Source organism: Ursus maritimus, unplaced genomic scaffold, assembly GCF_017311325.1.
Source record: "Ursus maritimus isolate PB19 unplaced genomic scaffold, ASM1731132v1 scaffold_22, whole genome shotgun sequence".
Classification (NCBI taxonomy): domain Eukaryota; kingdom Metazoa; phylum Chordata; class Mammalia; order Carnivora; family Ursidae; genus Ursus; species Ursus maritimus.
Genome location: NW_024424675.1, coordinates 10,441,878 through 10,460,258, shown reverse-complemented (window position 1 = coordinate 10,460,258; position 18,381 = coordinate 10,441,878). Strand labels below are relative to the sequence as shown.

Genomic DNA, 18,381 nt, shown 5'->3' with positions numbered 1-18,381 from the left:
GGTTACCTTCAAATAAGTGGCAGTAAAAATGAGAGAAGTCTTTTCAACAGCAAAAAAATGGAAGCCTCAGACAGTAGACTAATTACCAACAATGTGCTGAAAAGAAATATCTGCCAATTCAGAACACTACATTCAGTGAGAATATCCTTCAAAAATGAAGGCTAAATAAAAATAGTTTTATATAAACAAGAATGAGCAAATTCATCACCAACAAGACCTGTAGTAATGAAAATACTACAGGGTGTTCTTCAGAAACAGAAAATAATACAAAATGGAAGCTGAAAGACAAAAAAAAAAAAAAAAAAAAGATGGAGGGGATTAAGTGCAAAGGAAAAAGTAAATAGGCAAACTAAATGAAAACTGACTGTTATAAAATAAAATAATAATGTCTCCCACTGTTTTAAATGCATACTGAGTTTAAAATATAAACACAAAAGTTGGGAAGATGTTAAATGTAGTTCATTCAAGTATTCCACAGTCCTTGCATTGTCTGAGAAGTGGTAAAAAATACCTAATAATAAAAGTATCTAATAGACTTTCATAAGTCAATTATGTATGTTAAAATTTCTAGGTTAATTCAAAGAGAATGGTAAAAGAAGGCAATACAGGTGCACCTAGGTGGCCCAGTCAGTTAAGCATTTGACTCTTGATTTCAGCTCAGGTCATGATCCCAGGGTTATGAGATCAAGCCCTGTGTCTCAGGCTCCATGCTGGGTGTGCAGCCTCCTTGAGATTCCCTCTCCCTTTCCCTCTGCCCCTTTCCTCACACTCTCTCGGGGGGGGGGGGGGGGGGGGAGAAGAAGCTAATATAAACATACTAATAAAAAAGAAAATGTAATGATAGAAAATAATACTTAGGAAGGCAAGAAATAAGATACAGAAGGAGGCATAGACCATGTGGGACAAATGAGAAACAAACAGTAAAAGAGTAGATTCAAACCCAAATATGGGAGTAATTAAATTAAACATAAATGGACTAAATGCACCAAATAAAATACAAAGATCACCAAAAAAAATTTTTGATATATATGTGCCATTTCGAAGAGACACATCTTAAATATAAGAATACACAGAAAGATTGAAAACAAAAAGAAAAAGATATACATGCAGACACTAAGCAAAGGAAGCTATTACAGTTATATTTTTTATTTCTTCTTTTTTTTTAGAGAGAGAAAGATTGCAAGTGCAGGGGAGGGAAAGAGGGAGAGGGAGAGGGAGAGAGAGAGAATCTTAAGCAGTCTCTACACCCAGTACGGAGCCCAATGTGGGGCTCAATCTCATGACCCTGAGATCATGACCTGAGCCAAAATCAAGAGTCAGAAGCTTAACTGACAGAGCCACCCAGGCGCCCCTACAGTTATTTTAATGTCAAACAAGTAGAGTGCAAGGCAGAAAGCATTACTAGATAGGGGGTGCCATTTCGTCAAAATAAAAAGGCCAATGAACCAAAGCCTTTTGTGGGGCTGTTAACACATGCAAGTAAATATATGGCAACCATAGCAAAAGAAAAATAAATAATTCTTTCATAATATTGTATGTGATAAATACGAGAAATATAAAGTTGTTTCAACATTTTAAAAAAATCAACATAATTCATTAGACTAACAAATTAATGTCTTCCTTTTCTCCAAAAAGACATAGAAATGACCAACAGACACCTGAAAAAATGCTTCACATCTCTCGTCATCAGGGAAACACAAATCAAAACCACAATGAGATACCACCTCACACCGGTCAGAATGGCTAAAATTAACAAGTCAGGAAATGACAGATGTTGGCAAGGATGTGGATAAAGCGGAACCCACTTACACTGTTGGTGAGAATGCAGGCTGGTATGGCCACTCTGGAAAACAGTATGGAGGTTCCTCAAGATGTTAAAAATAGAGCTACCCTATGACCCAGCAATTGCACTACTGGGTATTTACCCCAAAGATACAGGTGCAGTGAAAAGAAGGGACACATGCACCCCAATGTTCATAGCAGCAATGTCCACAACAGCCAAACTGTGCAGGGAGCCCAGATGTCCATTAACAGATGAATGGATAAAGAAGATGTGGTTCATATATACAATGGAATATTACTCAGCCATCAGAAAGAATGAATACCTACCATTTACATCAACGTGGATGGAACTGGTATTATGCTAAGTGAAATAAGTCAAGCAGAGAAAGACAATTATCATATGGTTTCACTCATATGTGGAATATAAGAAATAGCACAGAGGATCATAGGGGAAAGGAAGGAAAACTGAATGGGAAGAAATCAGAGAGGGAGACAAACCATGAGAGACTCTTGACTTTGGGAAACAAATTGAGGGTTGTGGAAGGGGAGGCAGGAGAGGGGAAGGGATAACTGGATGATGGGCATTAAGGAAGGCACATGATGTGATGAGCACTGGGTGTTATACACAACTGATGAATCACTGAACATTACATCTGAAACTAATGGTGTACTATATGTTGGCTAATTAAATTTAAATTTTAAAAAAAGAAAAAAAAATAATGTCCTCTTAATAAACAAAAATATAATATTAAATTCATTAACAAATTTAAATCTTGCAAAATAAAACTCCCTAAATACAACATACAACTAAATTTTCAATCAAATGCATTATACTTAAATATGTACAATTATCACTGCTTCTATTAAACTGTACTGATGATCCTTCGTCAATATGAAAGGGAAAAAATAAGTATAAAGATTCAAAAGAAGGAAATAAAACTATCATTATTCACAAATGACGTGTTTATGAATTTAGGAATCAACCAGAATCTACAAATAAATTATAAGGATTAATAAAAGGGTTTAGTAACATAGCTGCAAAAATATGTGTATATGCCTATATACAAATATACACAAACATACATATATGAAATACAATTATACTCATTGGCAAAAACCATTTTGAAAAATACTTTGGCATCATCTGGTAAAGATGAAGATAGGCACACAATGATCCAGCAATTCTACTACAGTTCATGTATTTAGAGAAAGCCAACTGATACAGAATATATGTACAAGAAAACCTGTAGGTGCGTTATAACGCCAAAATCATTGTCTACCTACAGGAGGTATGTCTACAAGAGTTCACAATAAATAGGTTAAAAAAGCAAAATGGAGAAAGATATTATTTACAATGCCAACCAAAACTGCAAAATATCCAGAAGTAAACTAACCAAGAAGTCTGAAAACAATACTGTAGTAATGACATAAGAAATGAACCCAAAACAAAACAAAACGTTAATGGAATTAACCACCAAATTCAGAAACAAATTCATGTATATTCTAATGGAATCTGAGAAAAACAGTGATATTTCATACCAGTAGGAAATGAATATGTTATGCAATAAGCTGTCTTGGCATAATGTTATCTATTTGGAAAAATAAATTAGATTCCTATCTCCCACTACACATAAAAATGAAATCTTTAAAGTATTAATGATTTAAATATATAAAATCTAAAAAAAAGGGCCCAAAAAAGTTAAACCATCACACAACAATATAGGCATAACTACCAGGATTTTTTGAGAGAGACTTGATTTTTTTAGTTTAATTGGTTTTAATTTTAAAGTAGAAGATTTTCCATACAATGTTATCAAAGCCAGAACCTGTTAAAATGATGGCTGACAGATATAATCACTTAAAATTTAAAATGCCCATAAGGCAAAAGACATCACATGCAAAGGTAATGATAACTTATTTAAGTTTTTTAAGTATATGAAAATAGCTACGAGACAGGATTAATATCCTTAAATCAGAATGATATAATACAAAACAAAACAGTTAGAAGATGGCCAAGTAGGAAGTGCCAGGAATCCATATCCCCACCTAAATAATAACTGGTCTGCCAGAATCTAATGCAAATGTTATGGAACTCTGGAGTCTATTTAAGGTTGTGACTTTCAAAGGAAGGCTTGAAGTAAACTGTGGTTAGTTTGGGGTCAATTTCAGCTCTTACTGCAGTAGCATCTACCCATTCCCCATCCCCATCCCTCTGGCAGACAACCATGCGTGTATTCCTAGAGCAGACTGCATACAGCCTGTGACAGCCAGCTTGGAAGACCCTGTCCTCCAAATACTAGGATATGTGCTCTGATTGCTTCTTGCTGGTACTGGTCACAAGGTACAGACACAGAGGCATGCACCCACTGTTGCAATGCCCTCCCTCTCCAAGATGAATTGACTTCCATGGAATTTAAAAGGCTGGTGCTTTTTTCCCACCTTCATCTTTTCTCTTTTTCCCCTTTTGGGAGACATTTAAGGAGACATACAAATGGCCAATAAGCACATGAAAAATGTTTAACATCATAATCATTAGGGAATACAAACCAAAACCACAATGAAATGCCACTTCATACCCATTAGAATGATTATTATTTAAAGAAAATAAATAGGCAGCAAGTGTTGGTAAGGATATGGAGAAACTAGAACCCTTGTGCACTATTTGTGGAAATTTAAAATGGTATTGCCACTATGGAAGAGAGTATGGTGGTCCTTCCCAAAACTGGAAATAGAATTACCATAAAATCCAGCAATTTCATTTCTTAGTATTCAAAAGGGTTGAAAACAGGGATTCTAACAGATATTTGTACATCCGTGTTCATAGCAGCATTATACACAGTAGCCAAAGGTTGGCAGCAACCAAGTATATATCAATAGGTAAATAGATAAACAAAATGTGGTATATATATTGTGGAATATTTTTCAGCCTTAAAAAGAATTTTATTGTTTGTAAGTAGTCTCCACACTGGGTGTGGAGCTCAATGCAGGACTTGAACCCAAGACCCTGAGGATCAAGATCTGAGCTGAGATTAAGAATTGGATGCTTAATTGACTGAGCCACCCAGGTGCCCCACAGCCTTAAAAAGAAATTCTGACAGGTGCTACAACATGGATGAACCTTGAGGTCATCACGCTAAGTGAAAGAAGCCAGTCATAAAGAGACAGATAATGTATGGTTCCACTTATATAGGGTAACTACAGTAGTCAAGTTTTAATGATAGAGATCAGAATGGTGGTTATCAGGGGCTAAGTGGAGGGGAATAGGGAATTACTGTTTAATAAGTACAGAGGTTCAGTTCTGAAAGATAAAAAGGGTTCTATAGAAGGATGGTAGTGACAGTTGCACAAAAAATGTGAATACACTTAAAGCCACTGAACTGTACCATTAAAAATTGTTTAAGATGATAAATTTTATGTTATGTGTACTTTGTCAAGACATTCAAAAAGAATTACAGAAAAAAATGTACACAAATGTTTATAGCAGCATTATTTATAACAGCCCCAAACTGGAAACAATCCAGATGTCTTTCAATGGTTAAATGGTTAAACAAACAGTGGTACACCCATAGCAAGGATTACTTAGCAATAAAATGGAACATGCTATTAATAAATACAACCACCAGGGAACTATACTGAATTATTAAAAAGCCAATTCGCAAAAGGTTACACATACTGTATGATGTCATTTATATAACATACTTGAAATAGCAAAATTATACTAATGGAGAAGAGATTAGTGGCTGCCAGGGGTTAAGGAAGGCATAGAGGTGAGTGGGTATGACTATAAAAAGGCAACATGAGATACTCTTGTGAAGGTGGAAGTGTTCTGCATCTTGACTAAATCAACATCAATATCCCAAATATAATACTGCACTATAGTTCTGCAAGATTATTACATTCAAGGAAACTGAGCAAAGGATCCATGGGGATCTCTCTGTATTAATTCTTATAACTGCATGTGAATTTATAATTACCTAAAAATAAAAAATTTAAAACAGCATAACTGGCCATATTAAAGAGTTAAGTACTGATATATCACATACCTGTTACAATAAAATTCTAAAATTAGTACATAAAATGTTTTATCAATCATGTTGTCTTTCAAAGTATCCTACTCAAAGGCAGAAAAACTGTAAGAACAGAAACCAGCCAATAAAAAAAAAAAGGATTCCATGTGGCAGAATCATGCCCACAAATTGACAGGATACAACAATGTCTGCAATCTACTCTTTACTTACATTTAAACATACACCTCAGGTCCAATCAAAGCATAAAACAGCTGAAAATTAAGAAATAGATTGTAGCAACTTTGTAGCACCAACTATTTAAGGTTGGCCTGGGTGGCGCAGTCGTTAAACGTCTGCCTTCGGCTCAGGGCGTGATCCCGGCATTATGGGATCGAGCCCCACATCAGGCTCCTCTGCTGGGAGCCTGCTTCTTCTTCTCCCACTCCCCCTGCTTGTGTTCCCTCTCTCGCTGGCTATCTCTCTCTCTGTCAAATGAATAAATAAAATCTTTAAAAAAAAAAAAAAGAAAGAAAAGAAACAACAAAACTATTTTCCTTTCAATTTCAACTTTAATGAATCGTCTGGAAGGACTCAAAAGCACGTACAAGCTTTATCCGACATTGTTAAAATTGAATGTATATTGAAATTACCTGCAAAACTTCAAAAACTTCGGATGCCTGGGTGCCAGCTACAGAGTTGCTGATTTTGGATGTAGCCAGGGTTTCGGAGTTTTTCAAAGCTCTCTAGGTATTCTAATATGCAGCCAAAGTTGAGAACCACTGCTCTAATGGTTACACCTAACTCCAGATAGGATCAATCACTAAAATCACAAGTCAGTGCTAAAGAGCTAGACCTATTAAAGTCTGATAAAATCACATCACCAGGATCATTTTCATGTCCAACATATTAATAATAGTAAGAATGATATTAATAGTTAACATTTGAGCATTTCTATGTTAACAATTTCTGCCAGAAATTGGAATAAGAATTCCTTATATGTTATTTCAAGTAATCACAATCTCTCCATAAGAAAAGTTTCTTGGAGGTAATTTGCCCATGGTGACAGAAAGAATATGCCTCTAAAGCCTATACTCTGAGCTACTACGTGGTCAATAATGGCAGCAACTTTACAAAGACAGACTTCTCAAAAGTAGACAAAGAGTAAATGTCTTGGGAGGGGAAATGCAATAGCCGGCATAATGGTAAATGTACATTCTGATTCAGCAAATCTACTTTCCACTAGATAAACAAAACACTTAAGGACAAAGGGATATGTACAAGAATATTTGTGAAATCATCAATGGTAATGGCAAAATCCAGAAACAACCTGAATGCCCATCAATAAATATCTAAATAAATAAGGTACACGCTATTCGGCAGTTTAAAAATTAATTGATCTATATAGATCAACATGGAGAGATCTCAAAATACATTTTGATGACTGACAAAAAAATCAGAAGCATCATATTATGGGGCGCCTGGGTGGCACAGCGGTTAAGCGTCTGCCTTCGGCTCAGGGCGTGATCCTGGCGTTGTGGGATCGAGCCCCACATCAGGCTCCTCCACTATGAGCCTGCTTCTTCCTCTCCCACTCCCCCTGCTTGTGTTCCCTCTCTCGCTGGCTGTCTCTATCTTTGTCGAATAAATAAATAAAATCTTAAAAAAAAAAAAAAAGCATCATATTATGATAAGACTTATCTAAAAACTTACTAAAGATACTATAGTGATAACAATTATCTAAAGCTAACAAAAATAATACTACTATACATTCCAGCATTTCTGTTGACACAGAAAGAAACAAATCAACAAATAAGTTTGGTTATGGGAGTAGACAGGAGAGGCTGGGACTGGGAAAGGAAGTAAAGAGGAAGGTTAGGTTTATGTAGAATGCTCTAATTTTTAAAAAGGTAACATATTCCTGTACCACACAATTAAAAAGTAACAGATATAATGTTTAAGTAACCAACTCTCTTTTAGAATATGAAATTTATTATATTTTGTTAATTCATATTTGTTATTTATATTATTATATCTATTAATAGTACACATTTACAAAGCACAGGTTCCAGCTCCTGGTAATGGAGTAGCTTATAGGAGACTAACCCATAGACCAATAACAATTACAAACTGTAGTCAGAATTTTTTTAATTAAAAAAAAAAAAGTTATTTGAAGGCTAGTGACCAAAAGCTGGAAGAAATAGAAGAGGATTCAACCACTGAAAGAAAAAAAAAACAAAAAACGAGATGAGATCCACATTCACACAGCTTTCCCCATGAGGCACTACAGTCAAAACTGCAGATGTACAGCAAAAAGATCTCAAATCGAAAATATAGTCTTGCCAGATGGAGATGAAGGTGTTTGGGGCTACTGAAGCAGCTAGAAATTGAGGGAGGAAACCTGGTGAGGAGAAAGCTACACACATAAAAAAAAAAAAGGGAAGCCCCCAAATCTGTGTAAACATCCTTTCAAATTCTTGAATAAGCCCTTAATTGTTCATACAAGATGCAAGATTCTATAGAGTTTAGTGAGGAAAACAACAGGTGAAAAGCTGACACAGATTTTGAAAAATACATTGCTGTAGGAGAGACAAAGTTTCAAGTTTGCGACTTTCGAATAAAACCCTAGAAAGGCCATATCTTAGGAAGAAAGACCACAGGCTAGTACCAAGGATTAACTCTAAGTTTAAGAAGAAAACTGAAATAGACTCACTTTCTTCCAAATCAAGGTGATCTACCAATGATTTTACTAAATGCTAGAACAAAACTCAACATCATTCAAAGGAATACAACAAATTCACATCTCTACAACATATCATCCACAATGACTGGGTTGCAATAAAAAAAATATATATATATATGAGACACACAACAACAACAAAAAAATGGGATCTAGGGTCAAGGAAAAAAAATTATCAACAGAAACTGACCTCCCAGTGACCTAGATTTTAGAATTAGCAATCAAAGTTTTTAAAATAACAATAAACATGTTAACAATGGATATAATAAGTGAAGACAAGGGGAATTTCAGGAGAAATATAGAAACTTCTAAAACAGGGAAACTTTAGAACTGAAAATACAGTATTTTATATTGTAAAAAAAAATCACTACATGAGGTTCATATCAAAGTGGACACTGCAAAAGAAAAGACTGGTGAACTTGAACACAATTCAACAGAAATCATACAAATGGAAGTATAATAGTTAATTTTATATGTCAGCCTCCCTGGGCCACAGGGTGCCCAGATATTTGGTCAAACATTATTCTGCATGTGTCTGTAAGGGTGTGTTTGATGAGGATGAGATTAACGTTTAAACAGGTAGACTGAAACAGATTGCCCTCCCTAAGGTAGGTGGACCTTATTCAGTCAGTTGAAAGCCTTCACAGAACTAAAAGGCATACTCTCCATAAATAAAAGAATCCTTTTTGCCTGACTGCCTTCAAACTGGAACACTTTTTCCTGTCTTTACACTTGAACTAAAACACTAGCTCTTCCTCAGTCTCAAGCCTGCCAGCCTTCAGACTAAAAGTACATAACTAGCTCTCCTGGTTCCCAGACCTTTGGACTTGGATTGGACCACACCATTGGCTCTGCTAGGTCTCCAGCTTCCTGCTGACCCTGAAGATCTTGGGACTTGTCAGCCTCCATAATGTATTAAATATAAAAGCCAACTCTTTATAATAAATCTGATAGATAATTTATTTGTTCTGTTTTACTAGAGAATTCTGACTAGTATAGTAAGCACAAAGGCAAAACACAGCAAAAAATAAGAGCTTCAATAACATGTGACAGTGTCAAGTGTTTTCATAAAAGTAGAACGAAAGTTCCAGAAACAAATGATGAAGATTATGGACCAGAAAAAATATCTAAACAAATACTATCCAAAAGTTTTCCTAATTTGATTAAAAACATTAACCACAGATTCAGCAGGCACAGTAAACAAGGCACAAAGAAACCACACCTAGACATATCATGGTTAAACTGCTGAAAGCCAAAGATAAAAAAACAATTCCTTAAAGAAGAGAAAAAGAACAAAATTCTGATTCATGCTACAAACATGGATGAACTTTGAAAACATTATGCTAAGTAAAACAAACCAGACACAAAAGGACAAATACTGTATGTTTTCATTTATAAGAGCTACCTAGAACAGGCAAAGTCATAGATAAAGAAAGTAGAATGGAGGTTACCAGCACGTGAAGAGAAGGGGGAATGGGTAGTTATTGTTTAATATGTACTGAGTTTTCTAACTGAGATGATAAAAAAGTTATAGAAATGCATAGTGGTGACAGTTATACAACACTGAGTGTACTTAGTACCACTGAATTATATACTTAAAACCGTTAAAATAGTAAATTTTACGTTATATATTTTTTACCACAATAAAAAAAAGGGAAAAAAAGTGCTAAAAGATAAAAACCTGAAGTCTGTATCCAACAAGAAATTATATTTTAAAAGTAAAGGCAAAACAAAGATTTTTTCAGATGACAAGCTGATTTTTCACCACTACACCTACCACATTACCAGAAATGCTTGTTCTAGGCTGAAAAGACTAATACCAAATAGAAATTCACATCTACATATGGGAATGAAATATTAAGTATGTGAGAAACTATGTAAAAGATTATTTTAGAATAAACCTGAGAAAGACATTCTGAAAACTTTTGGAACACTGTAAGGGGATAAAAACCTACCAGTGATGTCCTCCCAACACCACAAAAGGTAATCAAGTTCAAAGCACATCATTAAGAACCAGTATACAAGGTAATTTTGATTGAGGATTAGACAAGTGCCCTTAATTTTTTTTAATCTAAGTAACAGTTACAATTTCTCCTTCCAAATTCACCATAGGTCAATACTATTCTTTAAAAAAAAAAAAAGATGAATATAATCACCAAACTTTCGAATACCTTATTTATTCAGAGAACATTTCTTGTTAGTTATATAGAAAAATCCATGGCATAATACAAATATATATTTCTTATTTTGACAATACTAATGTATACTCAAAAATATTTGTCATCCTGCAAAATATTCTAGTAATAGTGATTTTATAGCACCTTTTTATATAAATGTTCTGAAGTAAAATTGGCAGACTGAACACATGAATGAGTTCATTTCCACACCCCACTAAAACCTTACCAAAAAGAAATTTAAGGGAGAAAAAAGATTGACACACACAAGTGATGATGATAAGAAGGGCAGTATCAACACAATTTCAGAAAACAGAACGCAAATGGACAATTACTGACTGAGGAGAGGAAGATGAATCCCAATGCCTGGTAGCCAAGACATCACAAAGCAAACTAATCTCCACCACAGTAAACAAATTCCTGCCAAAGAAACACCAGAAGAGCTTAGAATAGAAGGCATCTGGTATTTCTGAAAGCCAGTTTGGGACTAAAATTAGGAGAACTGGTGGAAAATGTCAAGAAGAAACACACAGATGCCTAAATCCCCTCCACATGCTTGCAGAAAATATGAGGTAAACTCTTCAGAGACACTCAACCATACAGGCCCCAAATTAGTGGATATCCAGCACACATGGGGGCAGGTATCAGGGGCTCTACTTAAAACAGGGTTCTACATGAAAGTCTAAAAAAGAAAAGGTGAGATCTCCAGCTGCTTCCCTTGTTCTGCACCAGAATACTGGCTATAGAGCTGCCAGACCTGGGAAAAATGTCTCTCTCCCTAATCCAAAAGAAAAACAAAATTTTGTTTTTTTGGGGGGAACAAACACCTAGAAATTCCTCCAACAAAAAAGCCTGATCACACCACTCCTTTTGAGGTCAACAGGACCTGCCATTACACACAAAGCTTACAAATGTCTTTTAAGTACCACATTCATAATTAATAAATAAATAAATAAAGTAAGTAAGTAAGTACCATACTCATGAGTATGAAAACAGAAGGGGTGACTAGCACTAGATAGTTGGAAAAATTTGCTAACATGTATGAAACAAACAAAACAATACTACTGATTTCATTTTGTTTTGAAACAAAACAAAAACAGCAGATAACAAATTTTAAACCATAATGGTCCCAAGAGAGATGAGTGAAAATACTGAGTTCATGAAGTAAGAACAGGGCACTACATTTTAAAAGTATTAGTCACTGGGGTGCCTGTCAGTGGAGCCTGCGACTCTTGATCTCAGGGTCATGAGGTCAAGCCCACGTGGGTCTAGAGCTTACTTCAAAAAAAAAAAAAAGGTATTAGTCATAGATGAACCCCTAGAAATTAAAACAAAAGCCAAAATTACAAATTCATCAGAAGTAGAAGGTCTAGGAGATAAAACTGAAGACATTTCTGAGACAGCAAGACAAAAGAGATTTCAAAAAGGAGAAAAAATAATTTTTGAAAAAGATACAAGGGACTGGAGCATAAGATCCAACATCCAGTTCACAGAAATTATAAAAATAAAATAAAGGAAAGATAAGGGAAGAGATTAATACACAGTTTTTTTTACTTTCCCCAAAACTAAACTACAGGAATTTCCAGATTAAAAGTACTCAAGTACTCAGTAAGTACCAGGCATACTGAATAAAAAAAGACCCATTCCAAGATGCTTCATTATATTAAGAACACAGGAATTAAGACTTCCTTCCAAAGATGAAAAATACACCACAAAGAACTGGGAATCAAAATACATAACAGCAAGCCTGAACGCTAGAACATAAGCGAACAATTCCTTCAAAACCTAGGGAAAACGATTTCTAGTCTTGCATATACCAAATATGGGAATAAAACGAGAGAGAAAAAAAAGAGTGAGATTCAGGAAACAGAGAATCTGATATTGGAGAGATGAAAAGGAAATCCAAAATGATGGTGAGGTAAAGACCAGGGATGACAGTCACACAGCAGGCTTCCTGAGCACCCATTCTAGACTTGAAGGTGCCAAGTCGCATGTCTCCAAAGAAAAACAAAATGGAACTACCAAAAGACCAGATTTGTCTGGGCGACATAAGAACTCTACATAAATTCCACTGGGAAGATTTTAAGGCTGAATTAGCGGTAGTGACTATGAGAATTAGAACTCCCATATTCCCAGTTTGCCTACCATGCATGTATTTCCCTTCCCTCCGGCCTCCCTATGTTACAACGTTCAGTTACATGGGTGCTCATTTTGAATATAATGTTATTAAGAACTGATCCTTAGGGGAGCCTGGGTGGCTCAATCAGTTAAGCATCTGCCTTCGGCTCAGGTCATGATCCCTGGGTCCTGGGATCGAGCCCCACGTCCCTGCACTCTGCTCAGCAGGGCCTCTCCCTCTGCCTGCCACTGCCCCTGCTTGTGCTCGCTTTCCCTCTCTCTATCAAATAAATAAATAAAATATTAAAAAAAAAAAGAACTGATCCTTATTATATACCTGCAATGATATATAATCATTTATTTTTTATACAACTTGGTCTCCTTGGATTTAACAATTCCCCATTTTTTCATCTGATTATTTATAGTCATAGATTACTATGATAGAAAATAACAATTTACTTTAAAAAACAAGTAGTATATGTTTTCAATAGTTGTCTTTTATGCATAAATATGTAGTTATGATTTCATTTTTAAAATAGACATATAAAACATTCACACATATATATTTATAACTCATTTTTCATTTTTCAAAGTCATTAGATTTAATCATATCAGACCTTAGTCTTGACAATTTCTAGTTACTACATAACATTTCACCACATGATAATTTACTTATAGTCCTCTCTGTTAGACATTAGATTTTTAAAAATTTTTTGATATTCTTAATAATGCTTATTGAGAACTACATAAAGTTTTGTCTGTATTTCTAATGTCAAGTTCCTTACAAGCAGAGTAAGTTTAAGGCTTTGCTCTACATTACTCAGTTGTCTTCCAAAATTTCTGCCAATTTATATTCGTACCTACAATGTACTAATGTTCATTTCATCACACATTTATGATCAGTAATACAGTATTTTTAACTCTTTCACAAATTAAGAGGGAACAAATTTAACATGTACTCATTTGAATTTCCCTATTCTGTTCTATTATCTATTTATGACTTCTGATCATTTTTCTTTTGGGGTATTATTTGTATTTGTGTGGTTTTTAATTTGATATACAGACAGATAAATGTTGACCTGTGTTTTCTTCTCTCTCTGAGGGGATAGTATTAGGTTTTATTGTTAATAATTATTTTAAGTAATCTAAAAGGGATCTTTTAGCAATACTTTTATAAAGGCATGAGAACGGGGGGATCCTCAGGAATATAAAAGTGCCTTAAAATCAAATAACTTTTTATGTATCTTTTAACTATAAATACTTCGACATATAAGCTTCCTGTCTTAAATAGCAGAGTATTATGTGGATTAAAGCAATGTAACACTTCCAGGTATACATGCCAATACAGCTTAATTTTGAAAAGTTTTTACTCACTTGTGGTCATGATGTTAGGAGGGCAAGAGGGTATTCCATGATCTACTGCCCATCTGTAGGCTCCTTCTCCAACTAAAAAGCTAACAACAGAAAAATTATTCTTTTAAAAATTCAGTATCATCTTCTCCTACATATTCAATAAATATAAATCATATGTAAGGCAACTGAAAAAATGTCTTGCATATAGATATAATTCTAGGTTTACTCAAAATAATGATATGGCTATATGCCTCAAATTTTAAATTTTTCCCCAAGTTAGAAATTTTACAATTGAAAATGGTACAATTTCATTTATAATAACCAAAAACTAAAAATTGGCAAAATTCAACATAACAAAAAAAAAAAAGCTGATTTCCCAGTGGAAAATATTAAAATTTATCTTGGATCACCATGGTCACAGATCCATTTAATCAGGTTAAGAATCAAAGTTTCAGTGAGCGTTTTCAGATTTGGTAATTTTGCCTACTATAACAACTGGACCTACTCAAAATGAGTGGGTACATCTAGAGATGCCCCAAAACAATGAGATGTACTTACATTTGCAAGTCTTGATGCAACAAAAACATACCTATGACCTATATAAACGACCCTCAGGTCATTTCTACTGTGGTAAGTACTATGGTGTGTACCAAAAGTAATTTTTTAAGCTCTAACTGCAACATAAAGAAGTAAATAAAAGGATACTGTCAGCTAACTGGAAAAAACTTATTTTTCAAAGATTTCAAATAGCATGCAGGATAATTAACTACTCCATTCATTCCCTAACACAGTAATAGCAAGCAGTTACCATCATAATCAATCACTTCATCTCCTTCCATAGCCAACTTCTTAAAGATCTCAGCCAGCTAGTCATGGGTTTCCTTGAACTTGTGCCTGCTCATTAGTTTTCTGCTCCCTATTTTTTGTTTCTGTTCTAATCATTCCAACACTAAAACTCAAAGGAATGCACATTGAAGTCTTTAGATTCATTTGTTAATAAGAAGAACAGTGACAGACTGGCAAAACAAAATCTAAGGAACCACTCAAAAACATCCAAATAGTTCTAATGAGAAACTAAATAGTTAAGTCCAATAACTATTTCCCAATAAACGTAAAGGTAGGGGGCACTGAAAAAAGAGGAAAGGCCCAACAAGAATAAACTTTACCCCTTCAAACTTCTATTTTTTTTAAATTCTAAAGGATTCTGAAAGTAGAAAACAGTTTGTCCTATTCTTCTATCAAATGAAGACCACTGCAAAGAAAATGCAAAGAAAAGCTGTCACATAAAATTCAAATGGAAGAATAACTGAAATAGAAACTTGAATGCGAGTTGAGCTGTCCTGATGGCATTTTTAGCACTTCCTTCTTCTAGAAAAGGAATGTGATATAAGAAACAACTTCTCTTCATGTGAAGATGTAAAAGAGAAGCCAAAGTAGCATATTAAATGATCAGAACAGAAGTTTGGAGCTAAATCTTAGCACGCCCATTGGTCATCTTGGGTTCAATCCCAGTATCTGGAATCAATGGCATTTTACAAAATATTCTTAGTTTTATTTTTCATTTCTTAAACAGTCATTGCTTTTAAATTAAATCAATTTGCCATTGGCTGCTATGCAAATTTTTAAAATAGTTGAGGCATTTTACAATATTCACAGGAAATTGACTATTTGGAGGCCATCTTGTGGATAAGAATACTGAATATCTGACCTTTTCTTACTATCAAAACCTACCTGTCTAGTAGTTAATAATCCAACAAAATGGCATATAAGTGCTTTTGAAATCACTTTAAAATTCTGAAAAGCTACATGATATTAACATGTTCAAAAAATTACTTTCTAGAACATTAAATGCAGTATCAATTCACATTTCTCTCAGTCTTAGTGACTCTCCAAGGAGAAAGCTTTTAGAGAAATTTTGTCTCAATCAAGTTAGGAAATCCCATTGACTCTACCTTTGTAATATATCCAGAATCTGACCATTTCTCACCACCTCTCCTGCTACCACCTTTGTCTGAGTCACCATTATCTGTTACCCGGACTGCTGCAATGGACTCATTACTTTCATGTATGCCTTGCTTTGCTCCCTGCCCCAGTCTGTGCTCACCAGCCACAGACATCCTCGTAAAACACAAGTCAGACAATGACATTCCTCTTCTCAAAACCTGCACAAAACTGGAGTTTTCATGAGAATCCCAAGTGATCTGATTCTTTCTGCTCCTTCCTTACCTCATCTTTTAGTCTTCTTGCCCCCTGGCTTACTCTACTCCAGCCTCCTGTAAAAAACACAAATATGCCAAGGGACTTCCAGTCTCAAGGCCTTCACCCTGAATGTTCCCTCTATCAGGCTCACCCTTTTGTCCCAAATGGCAAATTCCCTCATCTGCTCAAATGTGTCCCCTTAATGAGCTCTATTTAAAACTATACCCAACACACTACACTCCCCTACCCAGGACTCCCAATCCCTGCCATTTTGCTGTTTCCACATTTTTTTCTACCCTGTAACATACTAGACACTTTACAATTTACATATTATACCTATTGTTTACTTCTATCTTCCCCAAAGAAACTTCACAAGCGTGGGAATCTTTGTTTTTTCACTGACATATCCAAGCATTTACGATAGTGCCTAAAGCATACTAAGCATCAAACATTGGCAAGCTATTAAACAAATAATCATGACGTAGGGTGTCAAAATTCCTTAAGGGACAGCATTTTCCTTGTGATATACCCAATTTAATTTACATTAAAACAAGTCCAACATGATGCAAAACAAAGAGCAACAACACTCCACTGAGAGCAGCCCCGAGGTGGGGTAACTGAAACCTTCGACTAAGTGCTGCTGCAAACACTAGCACAGCCAAGCCTCCGGGGAAGAGCGATTTGGGCAAATACAAGATGTGAACTGCAACCTCAGGGATGGCAATCAGCCATTTTCAAAGAACCGTGACTCCATAATCGGTCTAAAAATGTGTCATTTTGTGATTTAGAAGGCTCTCAAGAATGCTCAGGGATCCCAATAATCAAAATACATTATTCTGAATGAGAAAGATACAGGAGAAAATGAGAGCTGTTTCTTTGGACTTAAAAACTGATTTCTATTTTACCTATCACTCCTTTATTCATCATAAATATACAAAATTGAGGAAAGACAAACTAGGAGCTATTGATCATTTAAAGCTTACAGACATATAAAGTAAAAATAAAGGGGAACTTGCTGTATTTGCAAATAACATACCAACCAAATTAAATTTTAACAATTTAACTCTAAAAAATTTTTTAAATTCCAATTGTTTTACATTTAAAAAATGACTTTTTGGGGCACCTGGGTGGTTCAGTCGGTTAAGCATCTGCCTTCAGCTCAGGTCATGATCTCAGGGTCCTGGAATCAAGTACCAGGGTCCTGGAATCAAGTACCATATCTCCCTCTGCCTGCCGCAAACCCTTGCTTGTGCGCTCTCTCGCTCTCTGATAAATAATCTTTAAAAAAATAAATAAAATATACTTTTTTTAAAAAACAGAACCTCAGCATAAGCAATTGACACATCAAAAATGAACAATCTTTAGAATCAAAATATATATCATCAATGTTCATACTTCTCTGGTTATCTTATAAGATTTTTTCCACTATTGTTATTTTGTATTTTAAACTGTTTGGTTTGAATGGGAATCCATCTAAATCCCTACCTTCTGATTAATCAACAGATCTCTTATGTTTCTTTTAATCTTTCATTTTTTAATTGTCTTATCTTTTTTTTAGTTGTCTTTTCACATTCACACAACAAAAGTAGTACAAATTTGAGTGAATTTATGAAATATAATAGATAAAATAGTACTTTAAAATAAACAATGTACCAAAAACTAAATTTTCCTCTGAAAAAAATCCTATGGTCTAATGAGCACTTCCAGGTTTCATTTATACTAAACATAAAACAATATTTGTCTAGCTTTCCCTTTTTCATCAAAAGAAACATAATTTCCAAAAATCCTAACTTCTATATTAGGAGTCAGCAAAGTTTTTCTGTAAAGGCCCAGATAGTAAACAGGTTCGCTTTATAGCCACAATGTGTCTTTTGCAACAACTCTATTTGGCCTTTGCAGTGCACAAGCCATAGACAATACATACACAAATGAGTATGGCTGTGTCCCAATAAAACTTTATTTACAAAAGCAAGCAGCAGACCACATTTGGCCCATAAGCCATAGTCTGCCA

The 18,381-nt window shown here is 34.9% G+C and overlaps 1 protein-coding gene across 3 annotated transcripts in view; it reads right to left on the bottom strand.

The window, feature by feature from the left end:
* The window catches only part of TASP1 (taspase 1), a 258,243-nt gene that overhangs the window by 186,280 nt on the left and 53,582 nt on the right, over positions 1 to 18,381 (bottom strand). For all 3 annotated transcript variants that reach the window (XR_571645.2, XM_008703359.2, XM_040637977.1), the window contains one exon: positions 14,193 to 14,272. Coding sequence is in view for 2 of the 3 variants with exons in the window: in XM_008703359.2 (XP_008701581.1) it covers positions 14,193 to 14,272 (80 nt within the window). In the remaining variant the exon portion in view is untranslated. The remainder of the gene's footprint in view (positions 1 to 14,192; positions 14,273 to 18,381) is intronic.